At 44.3% G+C, this 18,017-nt stretch overlaps 1 protein-coding gene across 1 annotated transcript in view; it reads right to left on the reverse strand.

Annotated features, from left to right (window-relative positions):
• Slc17a5 (solute carrier family 17 member 5) overlaps positions 1–18,017 on the reverse strand; it is a 43,922-nt gene that overhangs the window by 14,013 nt on the left and 11,892 nt on the right. Inside the window, exons 3-8 of the mRNA XM_051140268.1 lie at positions 16,281–16,514; positions 13,622–13,709; positions 9,439–9,525; positions 6,013–6,131; positions 4,085–4,243; positions 1,577–1,709 (exon numbers count right to left, since the gene is read on the reverse strand). Of these exons, the coding sequence (XP_050996225.1) occupies positions 1,577–1,709; positions 4,085–4,243; positions 6,013–6,131; positions 9,439–9,525; positions 13,622–13,709; positions 16,281–16,514 (820 nt within the window). The remainder of the gene's footprint in view (positions 1–1,576; positions 1,710–4,084; positions 4,244–6,012; positions 6,132–9,438; positions 9,526–13,621; positions 13,710–16,280; positions 16,515–18,017) is intronic.

Raw genomic sequence — 18,017 nt, forward strand, 5'->3', positions numbered from 1 at the left:
CTTCCCACACACTGGGATCCTAGAGACACCACCAGGCCTGGCTTGCACGGTCTTTTTCTCTTCGAGATGAAGTCTCCCTCTGGCTTCAAACTCTTGGTCTCAAATGATCCTCTGGCCTCAGCCTCCCGGGCAGCTGGGACTACAAGTATGTGCTATGCCTGCTGGTTTAGCAAAGGCAAAGGACCAGTCTCTGAGAAGGGTCGGCCTGGAGGTTGAGCTGGTCATGGGACCATGACTTACCCAATCACGCCAGCGTAAAAAAGCCTCCTCAGAATCTCAAAAGGACAAGGTGTGGCCTGGGTGTGGCCATGTAGCTTTTTGTCTTTTATTATTTCTGAGACTTTGTGTGGGTTCTTCCCCTGGCTCAGCTGTCACCAACTGTCTTCTCCCTCTGCTGACCCAGAATTCACTTTCACCTGCCTCCTGTTCTCCCTCTGTTCAGTCTCTTCCCTAGCCCTGCTCACCGTCTTCTCTAACCCTACTCTCTGACCTTACTCCAGTCTTATTCTAATCCTACTCAATCTCGCTCTGGCTTTTTTTTAATATCCTCTCCTGGTCCCAGAAGTCCAAGATACATAGGGTCAACCGGGGATCCTTTAAAGGGCCAGGCGCACAATATAAGCCACACTTATATTGTCCAGGTCCAGGTCCACGTCCAGGTCCGTAACCCCAGCTCTTGGCAGTTGGAGAGGGGTGTGCACGGAGGCTGGACCCCGGTAGTATAGCACGGAGAATCTGTCTTAGAAACGAGAAGTTAAGCCACCAACTAGCCAGGTAACCATGCCTGTAACTGCAGTACTCAGGATGGCAAAGCAAGAGGATGACTTCCAGTTCCAGGCTGCCTGAGCTATATAGTGAGTTCCAGACCAGCTATATAGTGAGTTCCAGTTGAGTTCCAGAACAACTCAACAACTAACGACAAAAGAGCAGGGATGAAGTTTAGATGAGCCCTGAGCAGCAGAACTCCAGGAGGTCACCTAGAAAGGGAGGCAGCTCCACCGCCTTCCTATAGGCCTTGCCCTAAGGATTTTTCTATTAGGCTATTCATCTCTGCCCCTTGTATAAGTGAGTAGACGGAAAGAAAATTTGTCCCCTGAGTTCTAGGAGTCAGTCTAGCAAATTAACTGGGGCCAAGGACAAGTTAAGGAAACCCTAGTTTTGTTTTTTTGCTTCTTTTTTTTTTTTTTAAAAGATTTATTTATTTATTATGCATACGGCATTCTGCCTGCAGGCAAGAAGAGATGGTTGTGAGCCATGATGAGGTTGCTGGGAACTGAACTCATGACCTTTGGAAGAGCAGTCAGTGCTCTTAACCTCTGAGCCATCTCTCCAGCCCCGGAAACCCTAGTTTATAGTTAGTCAGTTCCAAGTGTAGGTCACAGCCAGGTTCCTGCTACTAGCCTCTAAGGTGGAAGACGGCAGTCTTGGGAGACTTTGCTGTTTCACTCAGCTTTACATGCTGAAGCCCCAGTTATGTGTGAGGAGATCTCACCTTTTGGTACTCAGAGGCAAACGGGTTTGGTGTGTCACGGGTGTGACTGGAGAAAGAAAACAAAACTTGATTCACCTCACTTACCTACGAGGGTGAAAATTCTCCGAACACTTATGGTTGAGACGTTCCACTTGACCCTTAAGTAGTCAGCAGCCTGGCCACAGAGAATCATGCAGAGCCAGCAGCCAAAATAAGGCAACGCAGATAAAAACCCATTCTGGAAGAGGGAAGGAGATGCGGGATGAGTTGCCGTGGAACACGTGACAGCAGCAGGTATGTAGTGGACACATGCGTTGGTAATGTCCAGACGGCACAGGAAACACGCTGGGCATTTGTAGGGATGGCCTGACTCCCAGCAGCCTGCACTGCTTCCTCGGAGCCAGCTGTTTTGACTTCATGCCTCCACCTCCCTAGGGTGCACCGAGCCCCAGATCCAGAACATTTTTTGTCTCCAAAGCTCTATTTAAAAATCACTTTTTCCCCTGTTTTTTTTTTTTTTTTTTTAGACAGGGTTTTTCTGTGTAGCCTTGGCTGTCCTGGAACTTACTCTGTAGACCAGGCCGGCCTTGGAACTTATAGAGACTCACCTGCCTCTGCCTCCCGAGTGCTGGGATTAAAGGTGTGCGCCACCATTGCTGGCTGATTTAAAGTTTTATAAACAATCCTATGTACAAGCTTCTGAGAATAAGCTCTATTGTGAGCAAAGGACATCTCACGAGTCTCATGAACATGCTGACTTTAAAGGAAAGTGTGTTTGAACTGTGCTGCTATAGAACTATAAATTTATTTTCAAACCCTATTCTCATTCCATTAGATAGGATCTCAGGTACACACACACACACACACACACACACACACACACACAAACACACACACACACACACACTCTTTCAGGGGTAGGAGGGGAACATGGTGACAGGTGGACCTCTGTGAGTTTGAGGCCAGTCTAGTCTCCAGAGTGAATTCCAGGACAGCCAGAGCTACAAAGAGAAACCCTGTCTCAAACAAACAGGAGCTGGGCATGGTAGCACATGCCTTTAATGCCAGCAGAGGCAGGCGGATCTCTGAGAGTTCGAGGCCAGCCTGGTCTATAAAGCGAGTCCAGGACAGCCAGGGCTGTTACACAGAAACCCTGTCTTGAAAAAAAAAAAAAAAAAAAAAAAAAAACCAAACCAAACCAAAACAACAAACAAACAAACAAACAAACAACAGAGAAAACAAAACAAAAAAATTAGTACAGCAGGGCTGGAGAGATGGCTCAGAGGTTAAGAGCACTGCCTGCTCTTCCAAAGGTCCTGAGTTCAATTCCCAGCAACCACATAGTGGCTCACAACCATCTACAATGTGAGCTGGTGCCCTCTTCTGGCCTGCAGGTGTACATGCAGGCAGAGCACTGTATACATAATAATAATAAAGAAATCTTTAAAAAAAATTTAGTACAGCAGAATATAAAAGACAGGTGTCTTAGTTAGGGTTCCTCTTGCTGTGATGAAGCATCATGACCAAATCCACTCAGGGAGGAGAGGGTTTACTTGATGACCAAGCACGAGTCACAGTTCATTGAGGGAGGCCGAGGCAGGAACTCAGAGCAGCTGGGAACTGGAGGCAGGAGTTGATGCAGAGGCCATGGAAGGGTGCTGCTCACTGGCTTGCTCCCCATGGCTTGCTCAGCTGTCTTTCATACAGAACTCAGGACCACCATTCCCGAGAGGACGACACCACCCACCGTGGGCTGGGTACACTCCCCCATCAATCACTAACTAAGAAAATGCACCACAGGCTTGCCTACAGCCTGACCTCATGGAAGCATTTCCTCAGTGGAGGTTCTCACCTCGAAAATGACTTACCTTGTGTCACGTGGACATAAGAACTATCCAGCACAGGAGGAAATGTCTGGATTTGACACAGGTGAAAAGGAATTATGGGGGCTGGAGAGATGGCTCAGTGGTTAAGAGCACTGTCTGCTCTTCCAGAGGTCCTGAGTCCAATTCCCAAAAACCACATGGTGGCTCACAACCATCTATACTGTAGTCTGATGCCCTCTTCTGACATCCAGGTATACATGCAGATAGAGCACTCATATACATAAAATAAATAAATATTAAAAAAAAAAAAAGGCTGGAGAGATGGCTCAGCTGTTAAGAGCACTGACTGCTCTTCCAGAGAACCCAGGTTCAATTCCCAGCACCCACATGGCAGCTCACAACTGTCTGTAACTCCAAGATCTGACACCCTCATACAGACATACATGCAGGCATAACACCAGTGCACATAAAGTAAAAATAGATACATTAAAAACAAACAAAACATCTGCCACTTTGAGCTGGGCGTGGTGGCGCACGCCTTTAATCCCAGCACTTGGGAGGCAGAAGCAGGCAGATTGCTGTGAGTTCGAGGCCAGCCTGGTCTATAATGTGAGTCCAGGACAGCCAAGGCTATACAGAGAAACTCTGTTTCAAAAAACAAAAAAACAAAACAAAACAAAACAAAAAACAGCAACAACAACAAAAGAAAAAAAGAAAAGAAAAGAAAAAGAAGGGAATGTGTGTGCGGTTCTGGACACTTCTCTAGCAGGTGATTATTAGCTCTTACCTCTTGAACATTGAACCGTAGGATTTCTTTCATGTAAGTAGGCAATAATGTCAATAAAGTGTAAAAGGTCCAGTTGTAGGAAAAATGCGCTACTACGATTGCCCAGAGTGGCAGTGACTTCAAGATGGACACCCACGGCACCACCTTCTGGGAAGAAAGCTGAAGGACACAGGCCAAATTAGGAGAAGCCTCAGCTCTGTTAACACTTAACTACACATCTCATTAGCTGGAACTCAGCCTAGAGCACAGAATACCAATTTTCGTAGAGCATTCTAGATCTGAAAATCAACTCTGTGAAATGCTAAATAGCTAGGTCATTAACAAATTTTAGTCATTTCACTAAAAAAAAAAAAAAAAAAAAAAAATCTCTGACTGAGATTAGAGGAAACCAAAGGTATAGTAGAGTTATAAATGCCACGAAAGCTGCAAGTGTCGATGCTGATTTAAACATTCATGCTGGGGCAAAACAAAGAACAGTGCCATTGTCACAGTTGGAGGGCGATGTGAGGGAAGAGCAGAGACTGGAAGGCCTCAGTAGCATCCGTATTTCACTATCCAGTTTTAGTTATATTGAAACGATTTATAAGACCTTGCAAGCTGGGTGTGGTGAGGCACAGCTACAGCCTCCGCTGGTCAAGAGGCCTCAGCTGGAGGGTGACTTGAGCTCAGAGTTTGAGGTACACTGGGCAACATCACTGAAAGGACCAGACAAACTCCATTTTGAAAAAGAAACTCCATTTTGTGTTAAACCTAGGCAAGGGCTGAACACAGAGTCCAGAAAAACCACAAACTAGTCTAAACAGAAGAATATTCCCTAGCAACCCAATCAGCTCACCTTGGGAAAGTCCAAATCTACTCTCCACTGGTCAAGTTGCCCCCATGACTGCTTCGACCAATCTTTTCTATAGGGCAACTTCCCCTACACCTATTACCCAACCACCAAACGCCAAGGCTTGTAACTCCCTGCTTGCAGCTTTTCTACCCAAGTACCATCCAATCATATACTGTAAAATCCATTTCTGGGTTTTACAAAGGATCTGGGTTTGGTCCCCAGCATCCATTATGGGTCATGTATACCCTCTGTAACTCCGGGGGACTTGATAACCTCTGGCCTCTAAGGGTAACTACACTCTCATGCATATATTGACACAAAGACAAATATATTTAATTTAATTCTATTTATTTTTATTCTTTTTTTTTTTTTTTTTTTTGGTTTTTCGAGACAGGGTTTCTCTGTGTAGCCTTGGCCATCCTGGACTTGCTTTGTAGACCAGGCTGGCCTTGAACTCACAGTGATCCGCCTGCCTCTGCCTCCCAAGTGCTGGGATCAAAGGCGTGCGCCACCATGCCTGTCTCTATTTTTATTCTTTTTTAAAAAAGATTTCTTTATTTATTATGTATACAATATCCTGCCTGCAAGCCAGAAGAGGACACCAGATTTCATTATAGATGGTTGTGAGCCACCATGTGGTTGCTGGGAATTGAACTCATGACCTTTGGAAGAGCAGTCGGTGCTCTTAACCTCTGAGCCATCTCTCCAGCCCCTATTTATTTTTATTCTAAAAAAGATACTAAGCTATTAATATTTAATAAATGGGTTGGCCATGGAGTATGCTGGATAGTCACATAAGGCCAAACCCCCCCAATTCATGGGGGTTAATACAGGACCCTCTCTGTCTGTTTGACCTCAGCTTGTATCTGCCTACTTGGATGGACTCCTGGATGGGTATGCTCCACCACTGGGCCATGCCCTTAGTCCCTAGAGTGACCTTGCGAAGAAATTAATTTTAGTTTAGAAAGAATTGCAATTCCTCAGGCAATATTGCAGATATTTATTTCATTCTAATTTGCCCTGAGACACATACAACAGAAAGATCTATTTCAAAACTTGTTATACCACTTTTTAAAATATGTGCCAAAGTCCATACCTGATTTTTTAATGATGAAACAATGTATTCTTTTTCTTGATGGGAGATTGTCTTGTGGATTTCTGGTGTATCACTAACTACCCACATCCATAAAACAAACCAAACTATTCCAATTATACCTTAAAATAGAATGATAACAGTTAAATAAAATTTGAATATATCAACAACATTTTGCATACACAATGTAAAATCAGATTTAATTTCAAGCATCCGATAATTTTCAAAGCACCAGAAGGAATGCTTTGAGACAGGGTTTTGCCAGGTAGTCCTGGCTGGCTTTGTATTCACTATGAAGCTTAGACTTAACTTGAGGTAATTCTCCTGCCTCAACTGCTGAGATGACAGGTATGTGTGACCATGTGCAGCCTCAAATGTACTCTGATGAAATCAAAGACTCAGCTAATCAGGGCCTACAGATAGATAGACTCATCAGGGTCTACAAACAGGCCTGTGTTTGCATTTTTTTGCCTTAGTCTCCCAAGTAACACAATGGCCATTCTTGGCTCAAAACAATTTTTTTTTTTTTGAGACACGGTTTCCCTGTGTAGCCCTGGCTGTCCTGGACTCACTTTGTAGACCAGGCTGGACTCAAACTCACAGAAATCCACCTGCCTTTGCTGGGATTACAGACATGTGCCACTGTGCCTGGCTCAAAACAATATTTTAAAAGCGTATTTCATTGTGCTAATATAATTAATTCCAGAACATTTTCATAACAAAAAAAGAAAACTTGTGATGATTAAGTTAGTCCTGAGTCCCTTCTCTTCCCATGGCTGGACACCCAAATATGAAGTTTACATTTTATTTTTTATTTTTGTTTTTTCTCGAGACAGAGGTTCTCTGTGTAGGTGGCTTTGGCTGTCCTGGACTTGCATTGTAGACCAGCCTGGCGTTGAACTCACAGAGATCTGCCTGCCTCCGCCTCCCAACTGCTGGGATTAAAGGTGTGTGCCACCATAGCTGGCCTTAAATTTACATTTTATCTTTAAGGGTTGCCCATTCTGGACAAGAACACCCTCCTTCTTTCTTCCTTTCGCTCTCTCTCTCTCTGTTTTTCTGAGGCAGGGTTTCTCTGTATAGCCTTGGCTGTTCTGGACTCCCAGCTTTGTAGACCAGGTTGGTCTCAAACTCACAGTGATCCACCTGCCTCTGCTACCCTGAGTGCTGAGATTAAAGGTGTGTGCCACCACTATGCCCAGCAAGAAAAATCTCTCTCTCTCTGGTTTTTTGAGACAGGGTTTCTCTGTGTAGCCTTGCCTTTCGTGGACTTTCTCTGTAGACCAGGTTGGCCTTGAACTGAACTCACAGAGATCCACCTGCCTCTGCCTCCCAAGTGCTGGGATTAAAGACATGCGCCACCACATGCAGCGAAAAATCTCTTACAAATAAATTTCTAACTGAGTACTGGTGGCACACGCCTTTAACCCAGCACTTGGGAGGCAGAAGCAGATGGATCTCTGTGAGTTTGAGGTCAGCCCAGTCTACAGAGCAAATTCCAGGACAGCCAGGACTTCATTGAGAAACCCTGTCTCAAGATAAAACAACAACAAAAAGGAATAAATTTCTATAACATATAATATGTAACATATATATATATATCCACATGTCTGTTTCATTTTGAAAGTCTATTTCTTATAGAAGATGCCTGTGTATAGCCGGGGTGGTGGTGCACGCCTTTAATCCCAGTACTCTGGGAGGCAGAGGCAGGTGGATTGTTGTGAGTTTGAGGCCAGCCTGGTCTACAAAGCAAGTCCAGGACAGGCAAGGCTACACAGAGAAACCCTGTCTCGAAAAACTAAGAAATTAAAAAAAATATATATAAAATTTATTAAGAATATGTATGATCCTGTCAATCAATTTGGAAAATGAAATGCCTTCATACTAAAGGAAGGGAAAAATGTTAAATCCTTTAGGTGAGAAACATCCTAGTTTGCTTGGGAGACAGTATTTTTTTGTTTTGTTTTATTTTGAGACAGGGTTTCTCTGTGTATCCTTGGCTTGGCTGTCCTGGACTCACTTTGTAGACCAGGCTGGCCTTGAACTCACAGCAATCCACCTGCCTCTGCCTCCACAGTGCTGGGACTAAAGGTGTGCACCACCATGCCCGGTGGGAGATAATATTTTTGAAAGACTATTTTCATAACCCCGAGATTGTAGCTTTTCACAGTGTGACACTAAAGTCCCAGATTCAAAAGCAGTTTCTACAGAAGCCTGGTCTAAAGCTAACAGGTCAGACTGGGCTAGGCCCTGTCAGCCACAGCAATCTGGGAAACAGGTTTTCAGTGTTTTAGAACACTGTGGTTTGGACAATGAGTCCTTTGGTGAGTTAGTAGGGATTTTTTGTTTCTTTTTTGTTTTGTTTTGTTTTAAAAGCTCTGGCTGTCCTAGAACTTAGTCTGTAGAACAGGCTGGCCCCAAACTCACTGAGATCCACTTACCTCTGCCTCCCAAATGTTGGGATTGAAGGCACGTGCCACCACTGTCCAGTTTAAACAGTAATTTTTATTTTATTTTATTATTTTACTTCATTTTATTTTTTGGTTTTTGAGACAGGGTTTCTCTGTGTAGCCTTGGCTGTCCTGGATTTGATGTTGTAGACCAGGCTGGCCTGGAACTCACAGCTATCTGTCTGCTTCTGCCTCCTGAGTGCTGGGATTAAAGGAATGGACCACTGCATCTGGCTTAATTAAAAAAAATCACACCCTCTAATCTAACCGAAAGATATGCTGATTTGATACTTACAGGCTGAAGAATTACAGTAGAATACAGTCTTTTTTTCCCCTATAGTAAACATTGCACATACTGTGAAAACATACAATATTTTTTGGGGGGGGGGCTTTAGAGACAGGGTTTTTATGGTAACACTGGCTGTCTTGGACTCACTTTGTAGACCAGGCTATGAAGTGTTTTCCGGGCCACCTTCATGAGTATTGTGTGGTCTGGCAGCACGCAGGTACAAAATGCATGTTCCCTCAGAACCTAGGTGAGATCACATGACACAACCTGGGCTAGTGCTGCCAGAAGGACCCCAGATCCCCTTACACGTGTGACTCTGAATTAATATTTGGTCACTGTGTGTTCAAAGCCTTTTACTAAATTCTTATGACATACCCCTCCACCACCCCATGTTCCGTTACGAAATTCTTTAAGTTAGGAAGCTGGGAGACAGAACTGATTTTAAATGTAGTCAACTCCTATTACATTTTTGTTTGTTTGTTTGTTTGTTTTTGTTTTTTGCTTTTTTCAAGACAGGGTCTCTCTGTGTAGCCTTGACTGTCCTGGACTCGCTTTCTAGACCAGGCTGGCCTCAAACTCACAACGATTCACCTGCCTCTGCCTCCCGAGTGCTGGGATTAAAGGCGTGCGCCACCTCACCCAGTTACATTATTAATTTATATCATAGATTAGTTAAAAGTGTATACTTACCAAAAAGATAGAAGACATAAGTCCAATCCATATAGTAGCAAATTATTCCAGAGAGAGGGAGTGAGATTACTGTCCCAAGCTGCGCTCCTAGGTCAACACAAGAAAGGCTGTAAGTCTTGGGGGAAGGTGAGTCAACAAGATGCCCACTGTTCAAGGAGGGTGGGGAGCAGTGGCACAGGATGGAGCGAACTACTGACTTAGGAGCAGCTATATGTGAACAGAAAACGCAGCATGCTTCTACAGGATCGTGGAAGCATGTACACACACACACACACACACACACACACACACACACACGTACAGTTACAGTATCTACAACTACGCAGATATTGATGAGTAAGAGGTGCCAATCAGTGTGAGAACCATGCACAGTGGTACATGCTGCCATCCCAGCACTAGAGAGGCTGATGGAGCAGGCCAGAGGGTATGGGCATGCTTGTTGAAATAAGAAAGAAGCTTTTTCATAGTTTTATATATTATAAACAATTGTCTTATAAATAAAACAATACATTTTGACCATGAAAGACATTTTAGTTAAATGCAGTGGGTGCTAAATGATAGTCTGTATCTCTCTCTCTCTCTCTCTCTCTCTCTCTCTCTCTCTCTCTCTCTCTCTCTCTGGGACAAGACTGTACCCTGTAGCTCAGGCTACCTTGCTTGGCTAGATAGTATTTATTTACTTTTAAAGACAGGGTCTTGTGTAGCCTAGGGTAGCCCTGATTTCCATCTGTAGCTAAGGATGACCTTGAACTCCTAATCTCCCTGCCTCCACTCCTGAAGTACTGGAATTAGAGATACATGCTACCATAACCTGGCTTAGACGTTATCTCTTATATTTTTGGTTGTGAGCCTAGCCTTTAACAGCTGAGCCATCTCTCCAGCCCTAGACATTATTTCTGATACCATCTTTTAGTCATAGGTAGGAGACAGATATTAGCCAATGACTATTAAATATTAGGAAGCAAAAGGGCAACACGCAACACGGAGCTCAAATAGGAGAGCTATTTCTGACCTCTAGAGAGGGAAAGATATATGGAGTAGCAACCAGACTTTGAAAGAAGATTCATTTCCAGAGCAAGGAATAAAGAAAGACAATGAGGAAGTGGAGACAGCTGGGCGGGGTGGTACAATCAGTAATCCTAGCACTCAGGAGGCAGAGGCAGCCTTGCGTCAAAAACCAAACCAGAACAAGAAAGAGCAGGAAGTAGACCCAGGTCTGAAAACAGGAAAGCAGACAGCGGGTCTGGGGACTTCCCTTGGATAAAAGAAGGACTAGAGATAAAGCCAGAACAACAGATGACAAGGTCACTGAGTACTGGACTCTATGGCAGGCACTATGTGCCAGGGCCTAGTCTGTCAGGAATGCTGCAGTGAAAACGACCAGTTCCAGGATAGCCAGGGCTACACAGAGAAACCCTGTCTCAAGATAAAGTAAAATAAAAAATAAATAAACTAACCATTGTATTTAAAATTAGTCAGGCAGAAAAATTTCCCGTTCAGTTAATGGAAAACAAGCGAGTACTTCTTACACAGTCGAGTTAAATTATAATTTACGCATAAATCTCATGGTATCTCACTTGAAGCTGCTGTGAATGATAATAAACTCATAGGAAAAAGGGCATGGAGAGAAGAGCTGAAAGTAATACGTTTATTACACAGTCAAGTTAGAAATCATAATGAAAGGGCTGGAGAGATGGCTCAGCAATTAAGAGCTCTTAAAAAAAAAAAAAAAAGAGCTCTTGATGCTCTTGCCGAGGACCTGGGTTTGGTTCGCAGCACCTGTAGGGACTCTAAGCAGCCAGAGCATGGCAAACATGGCTTTGGCAGGCTTTGCCCTTCCCCTACTACCTCTGCCTGGCTAAAAACTGTTACATTACGTTCCCAAAGCTAGCCACTGTAGCCATCATTTGCTACTTTATGGGTTCTTCTTCTATCTTTCTCCACTTCTTTTCGTCTTCCCTTTCAAAAGTCCCCAACACTAAATATAAGAGAAGAGAAAAGAAAAGAAGAAGAAAAAAAAAAAAAAAGCATAGAGATGAAAGAAAAAAGGATCCCTGAATAAAGTCAGAAGTTAGAAAGGGGGCGACGTCATCGTTAAGACTACTTCCTGCTGATGAGGGGCCTCGAGCTCCTTGGGGCAAGTTTGATCTTCGCCATCGGATACCTAACTTCTTCTTGCTGTTTCTTCTTTGCGCAGGACTTCTTAACAGACCAAGACGAACAGCAACCAACAACCCGCACCGCCTCTTGTGGGCCCTAGTGTTTATATACCCGCTGAAATGTCCCCAAAATTCCAACCATCACACAATTGCAGAAACTATCTGCAGCTGGCAAAACCACGCCCCTGTCACAGCATGAGGCAAATCATAGCCGCTGCACAGTAGCTCCATATCCCACACCTGGGATTAAAACAAAAACTTTTAAAAATAATTTTTTTTTTTTTTTTTGTTTTTCAAGACAGGATTTCTCTGTGTAGCCTTGGCTGTCCTGAACTCACAGCGATCTGCTTCCCAAGTGCTGGGATTAAAGGAGTGTGCTACCACACCTGGCTATTTCTGTGTTGTTGTTGAAGAAACTAAAATTCCAGAATTCTCACTACAAGCCACCAAAGTCTAGTCCCTTGTTTGGCTACTCCTTCCCCTAGGCTGACTACCAAGGTCCAGCTATCAAAGTATTGAAATCGAGTAATCAAAAGCCCTCTTTGGCCCCTCTAACTAACCAGTCCAATAAAAGCTAAACACCTCATCCTCACACTGGGTTCCCCCTTTGCCTGTGGGCCACATCTGTCTCCTCTCTATCCAGAGGCAGCCCTTTGCCCTCCAGGACAAGCATCCCTTCCCCCCCTCTCTTGTTCCCTGCTTCCTTGTCCTTTCTGTCCTGTCTTTGTCTCTTACTCCCTGGCCCCTGGCCCTCTGGGGGCAACTAAGTCTCCTTTGTGCCGAGAACTTGGTCCTGGGGTGTCTTGTGCAGAATACCAGTCCTTTCAGCACCCACATCAGGTGCCTCACATCCACCTGTACTCCGGTTCCATAAGAGTCTACCCACCTCCTCTGTACTGTAGGGGTATCTCCACACAGGTGGTACATATATACACATGTGCAAGAGAAAACACAGGCACGCCCACTTGGCACACTGCACCTCCAAATAAGAAGCATGGCACACCATGTTCCTGAAGTCAGAGCACTGAATTCTGAAGTAACCTGAGTAGCCGGTATCTAGCCAGCTCTCGCTGCTCCAATCTGATGTAATGTGCTAACCAATCACAGTCGTTAGGCTTCTACTACATAAGTGGCTGCTCACGTGCAATAAAGAAATGCTATTCCTTGAGCCTTCCCCCCCACCCAGTGGTTTACCTCCATACCTCTTACTGACCCACTGCCTTTGGTGTCTTGTTGGGGGATGCCCTGGGGACAACAGCACAAAGAATCAGACACACACAACAGACACATGAAATTCAGAGTATATACTGTTCGTCTACCTGAATTCAGCTCCAAGTATCCACATCGGGCAGCTCACAACTACCTGTAACTCCAGCTCCAGGGGATCTGATGTCTTTGTGAGCATCCACACTTATGTGCACATGCACACACAAACATACACATAGACCCAAAATTAAAAATAAAATAAATCTTGCTGGATGTGGCGATACATGCCTTTAATGCCAGGACTTGGGAGGCAGAAGCAGGCAGATTCCTATGAGATCAAGGGTAGGTTGGTCTACATAGCAAGTTCCAGGCCAGCCAAAGCTACATAGCCCCGCGTCTGAAACAAACAAAAGACAAAACAAAACCAGAAACAAAAGAACTCAAAAGAAAACAAAAAACAACAGAACAAAACAAAACAAAAAACCCAAACCCCCAAACCAACCAACCAACCACCACCAACAAAATCAAAGAACAAACAAAAAAATTTCCAGCTACTGGGCTATTTTATAAATACCAACATTAGAAAAGACCACATATTTTGAGATACGTGATAGCAGGTTGAGAAAATGGCATTAATTAATCACAGCACATTATTCTGAGCCAAAATAGGAAAACTGAGAGTAAAGGCATACCCTTAAAAGGTGATTCCCCTAAGAAGAGGCATCTACACTGTGAGTCTGACATGTAGGGACGGTTCCCAAGGCTGGTACATTGAGTATCCGATTACAGCAAAAGCTTTATAAGGATCATTATCTTACCTGCGTAGGAAATGGTAAGAAGCTTGCTTCTTTCAAGAGGGGGAGCCCAGGAAGACCACATGGCATGCATAGCCGGAAACGTAACACCCTGGGGGTGGATATTTCTGATGAAATACAAGGCAGCTTCAAAATCAGACAGAAAAGATAAAAGTTGCTGACCTAGCTTTTTATGGAGGAGGTGGGCGGTATGCATAGAAAGAACGGTGAAAGATGAGCAAATCCAAGTATAAACACAATTTACATTCTATTAAGAAACACAGTGGTCATCTGAGACAGCACTAGGAACAATAGATAGATACGACGTTAAACATCCACAGACAGGAAACTACGCTACCAGGAGAGTTCAGCAAAGAGACATAGTAACTGGATCAGAAGCAACACACTACAAATAAATATATTTTATTTAGGTAAGAAAAAACCAAACCAAAACAAAAACCCTGGGAACAGAGGGGCTGAGCTGATAGTATTTATTTATTTATTTATTTATTTATTTATTTATTTAATTTGGTTTTATGAGACAGGGTTTCTCTGTGTAGCCTTGGCTATCCTAGACTTGCTTTGTAAACCAGGTTGGCCTCGAACTCACATCGATCAGCCTGCCTCTGCCTCTGCCTCTGCCTCCCAAGTGCTGGGATTAAAGGTGTGCACCACCACACCCGGCCTTGGTAGTATTTATTTTATAACCAGGAAGGAATTATTTAATAGACCTCCGTGAAGACTGCTATTTGGATATGAATGGAATAAGAACATGCAAATTTCTAACAAAATTCTAAGCTGGGCTGTGGTAGCACACACTATTAAGCCTAGCACTTGGGAGGCAGAAGCAGGCGGATCTCTCTGAGTTGAAGCCAGATGGGTCTATAGAGAAAGTTCCGGAACACCCAGGGCCACACAGAGAAAACCAGTCTTGAAATAAAACAAAACAAAACCACAAAAGTCAACTAACCAAACAAACAAAACTTTAAGAGCTGGGCATGGTGGCACAAGTCTTTAATCCTAGCACTTGGGAGGCAGAGGCAGAAGCAGGCAGGCGGCTATGAGTTCAAGGCCAGCCTGGTCTACAAAGCAAGTCTAGGACAGCCAAGGCTACACAGAGAAACCCTGTCTCGAAAAACAAACAAACAAACAAACAAAAAAACCAACCAAAAAAACAAACTAGAGGCTGAAAATCTCCACAGCTTTCCAGAAATCTAACCACATTAGAGCTGCGCATGATTCCCGTGACTGAGGATGGGCAAGCCCTGACGTCTCAGACAGGAATGACGGAACTGAGGCCTAGGGATTGGGATTCACCCAGTGTTTTACTGAGACCGTGGAACTACTGGTCAAAAGCTGACGCTTTCACTCTAGTGTTCTTTCCACTGTGCTGTGGTGCGATGCTACCTACCACGGCCTCCTTAAGTTGAGCCTGACCTGGTGGCCACATTGTGCTGGCACTAAAGGCTCTTAATCAGTGAGCATCTCTCCAGCCTGGAGAGGATCCATTAAGACCATCATCCATTCAGTTAAGATGGAGAGAGACACAAGAGGCACGGAGAGGCCTAGAAAGATAAAGATGACCAGGTTTGTAAATGGGGCTGTAGGGTCAGCCACTGAGAACATCTGCAGTCTGTGCGAGGCCCTGGGTTTGGTTTCCAGCACAGAAGCAAAATCAGATAAGAAAATAAACTAAAAATGAAGAGCATAAAGCCAAATAGTAATATTTCATTCAGAGCATAAACATTTAGAAGAACCCTAGAAGTAAACTGGTATAGTTAGATAAATTACAAATTAGTCATCTCTAATTTAGAAGACCGGGGGAGGGGGTTGGGGGGTGAAAGAACTAACGATAAAGAGGAAGTTTCATAAATAACAAATTTAGTAAAATAAGGCAATTTAACAACATGTTTTATAAAATGTGCCAAAACAGGGGCAGGAGAGATGGCTCAGGGGTTAAGAGCACTGGCTGTTCCTCCAGAGGACCTGGGCTCAGGTTCAGTACCCATATTGTGGTAGTTTATAACAAGCCAAAATGTACGTATACAAGGTAAATGTGGACCATTTTAGCCTTTGTGACAGGGGTTTATTTCTCTGTTTTCTAAAGCATGGCTATTGTGTCCTTTAAAAAAAAAACCTGTTTTCTTGGCCAGAGAGATGGTTCAGTGGTTAAGGGTGCTGGCTGCTGTTTCGGAGGATGGAGTGGGAGTACGTTTGTTTTCCAACACCCCCTTGATGGCTCCCAGCCACTGTAATCCAGTTCCAGGAGACCTGACACCCTCTTCAGGCTTGTGCACGCACCTGCACGGACATCATAGACACACATACATGCTGACAAAACACACACACACACACACACACACACACACACACACACACACTAAAATCTTTAAAACAACATTTAGAGGGGTTAGAGAGATGGCTCAGAGATTAAGAGCATTGACTGACTGGTCTTCTAAAGGTCCTGAGTTCAATTCCGAGCAACCACATGGTGCCTCACAACCATCTATGATGAGATCTGGCGCCCTCTTCTGACCTGCAGGCATATATGCAGGCAGAGCACTGTATATATAATAATAAATAAATAAACATTAAAAAAAAAAAAAAAAAACCCACAACATTTAGAACAGCAGAGAGGAGGAGATAAAGAATAAGACGCAAAACAAGAACTGGAAATTTTCACCTCTCCGAGTCCTTCCAGCGCTCTGAGCGCCACAAGGGCCACCACTCCTAAGTCTGCGGCCAAGGGTGTGAACAGGGTCAAGACAGCAGTGCCCAAGATGCCAAAGCCCAGCAGCAGCTTCCCTCCGACTCTGCTGGCAATGTATCCCCCAGGGATCTGCGTCACGATGTAGCCGTAAAAGAAAGAGCCGAGGATCCACCCTTGCGTTTCTGCATCCCACTGGTACTTTTTACCCTGTTTAAAAAAAAAAAAAAAAAAGGAGAAAGAAAAACAATCCTTCTGACTTTGAAATTTTGAGCTCCTGTTTCGGATCACAAAGCATGCAAGTTGTGCTGGCCTTTTCGTTTTGTTTTGTTTTTCAACTTGACATACTACGCTAGGGTCAGGTAAGAAGAGGGAACCTCAGTGAAGAAAATGGCGCCATGAGACAGGCTTGAAGGCCGGTGTGCATGGCATGTTCTTGATTGATGGTGGATGTAGGATGACCTAGGCTTCTGTAGACAAAAGCAAGCTGACCAGGTTATGGGAGGGGGGGGGGGCGGCCGTTCCAGCAAGCAGTGTTCCTCTGTGGTCTCTGCTTTAGTTCTGACCTCCAGCCTCTGGCACTGACTTCCCTTCGTGAGGGACTGTAAGCTGTTGCTTTTGGTTGTGGTCTTTCATCCCCAAAACCTAACTAGGACAAGCTTTCTAGAAGGCAAGTGAGTCTCTACGACATGCAGTTTCCAGAAGTGCGTGGACAAAGACCTGAAAGTCATAAGCTTTAAGAAGTGTATCACGCCAGGTGTGGTGGTGGCGCACGCCTTTAATCCCAGCACTCGGGAGGCGGAGGCAGGCGGATCCCTGTGAGTTCGAGGCCAGCCTGGTCTACAAAGTGAGTCCAGGATGGCCAAGGCTACACAGAGAAACCCTGTCTCGAAAAACCAAAAAAAAAAAAAAAAAAAAAACCAAGAGAAGTGTATCACTCGGGCTCAGAGGTTAAGAGCACTGACTGCTCTTCCAAAGGTCGCCAGTTCAATTCCCAGCAATCACATGTTGGCTCACAACCATCATTAACGCGATCTGTATACATAATAAATAAATAAATCTTTAAAAAAAAAAAAGTGTATCATTCTATGACACTAGACGAGAAGAGGAACAGTTGAGCTTTAAAAGAAAAGAGCCACAGGCTTGGGCTGGGCTGCGGTAGTACATGTCTTTCATGCCAGCGCTCAGGACGCAGAGGCAGATGTATGTCTGGTCTACATAGTGAGTTCCAGGACAGCCGAGGCAACATAATGTCCTGGAGAAGATACTTATTAGGATTTAGAACAGGGGCTGGAGAGATGGCTCAGCAGTTGGGAGCACTATTTTGCTCTTCCAGAGGTCCTGAGTTCAATTCTCAGCAACCACATGGTAGCTCACAACCACCTATAGTGGGATCTGATGCTCTCTTCTGGCGTGCAGGTGTACACGCAGATAGTGCAATCACGTAATAAATAAATCTTAAAAAAAAAAAAAAAAAGATTTAGAATAGTAAGCTGGTGGAGTTGGTGCACACCTGTAATTCCAGCACTCAGGGAGCCAGAAGCAGGAGGATTGCTGTGAGTTCGAGGCCAGCCTGGTCTACAAATCGAGTACAGGACAGCCAAGGCTACAGAGAAACCCTGTCTCGAAACTCCCCTCCCCCTCAAAAAAAAAAAAAGATTTAAAAGAGCTGGCAGTGGTAGCACACGCCATTAATCCCAGCACTCAGGAGAC

This window comes from Acomys russatus, chromosome 32, assembly GCF_903995435.1.
Source record: "Acomys russatus chromosome 32, mAcoRus1.1, whole genome shotgun sequence".
Taxonomy (NCBI): domain Eukaryota; kingdom Metazoa; phylum Chordata; class Mammalia; order Rodentia; family Muridae; genus Acomys; species Acomys russatus.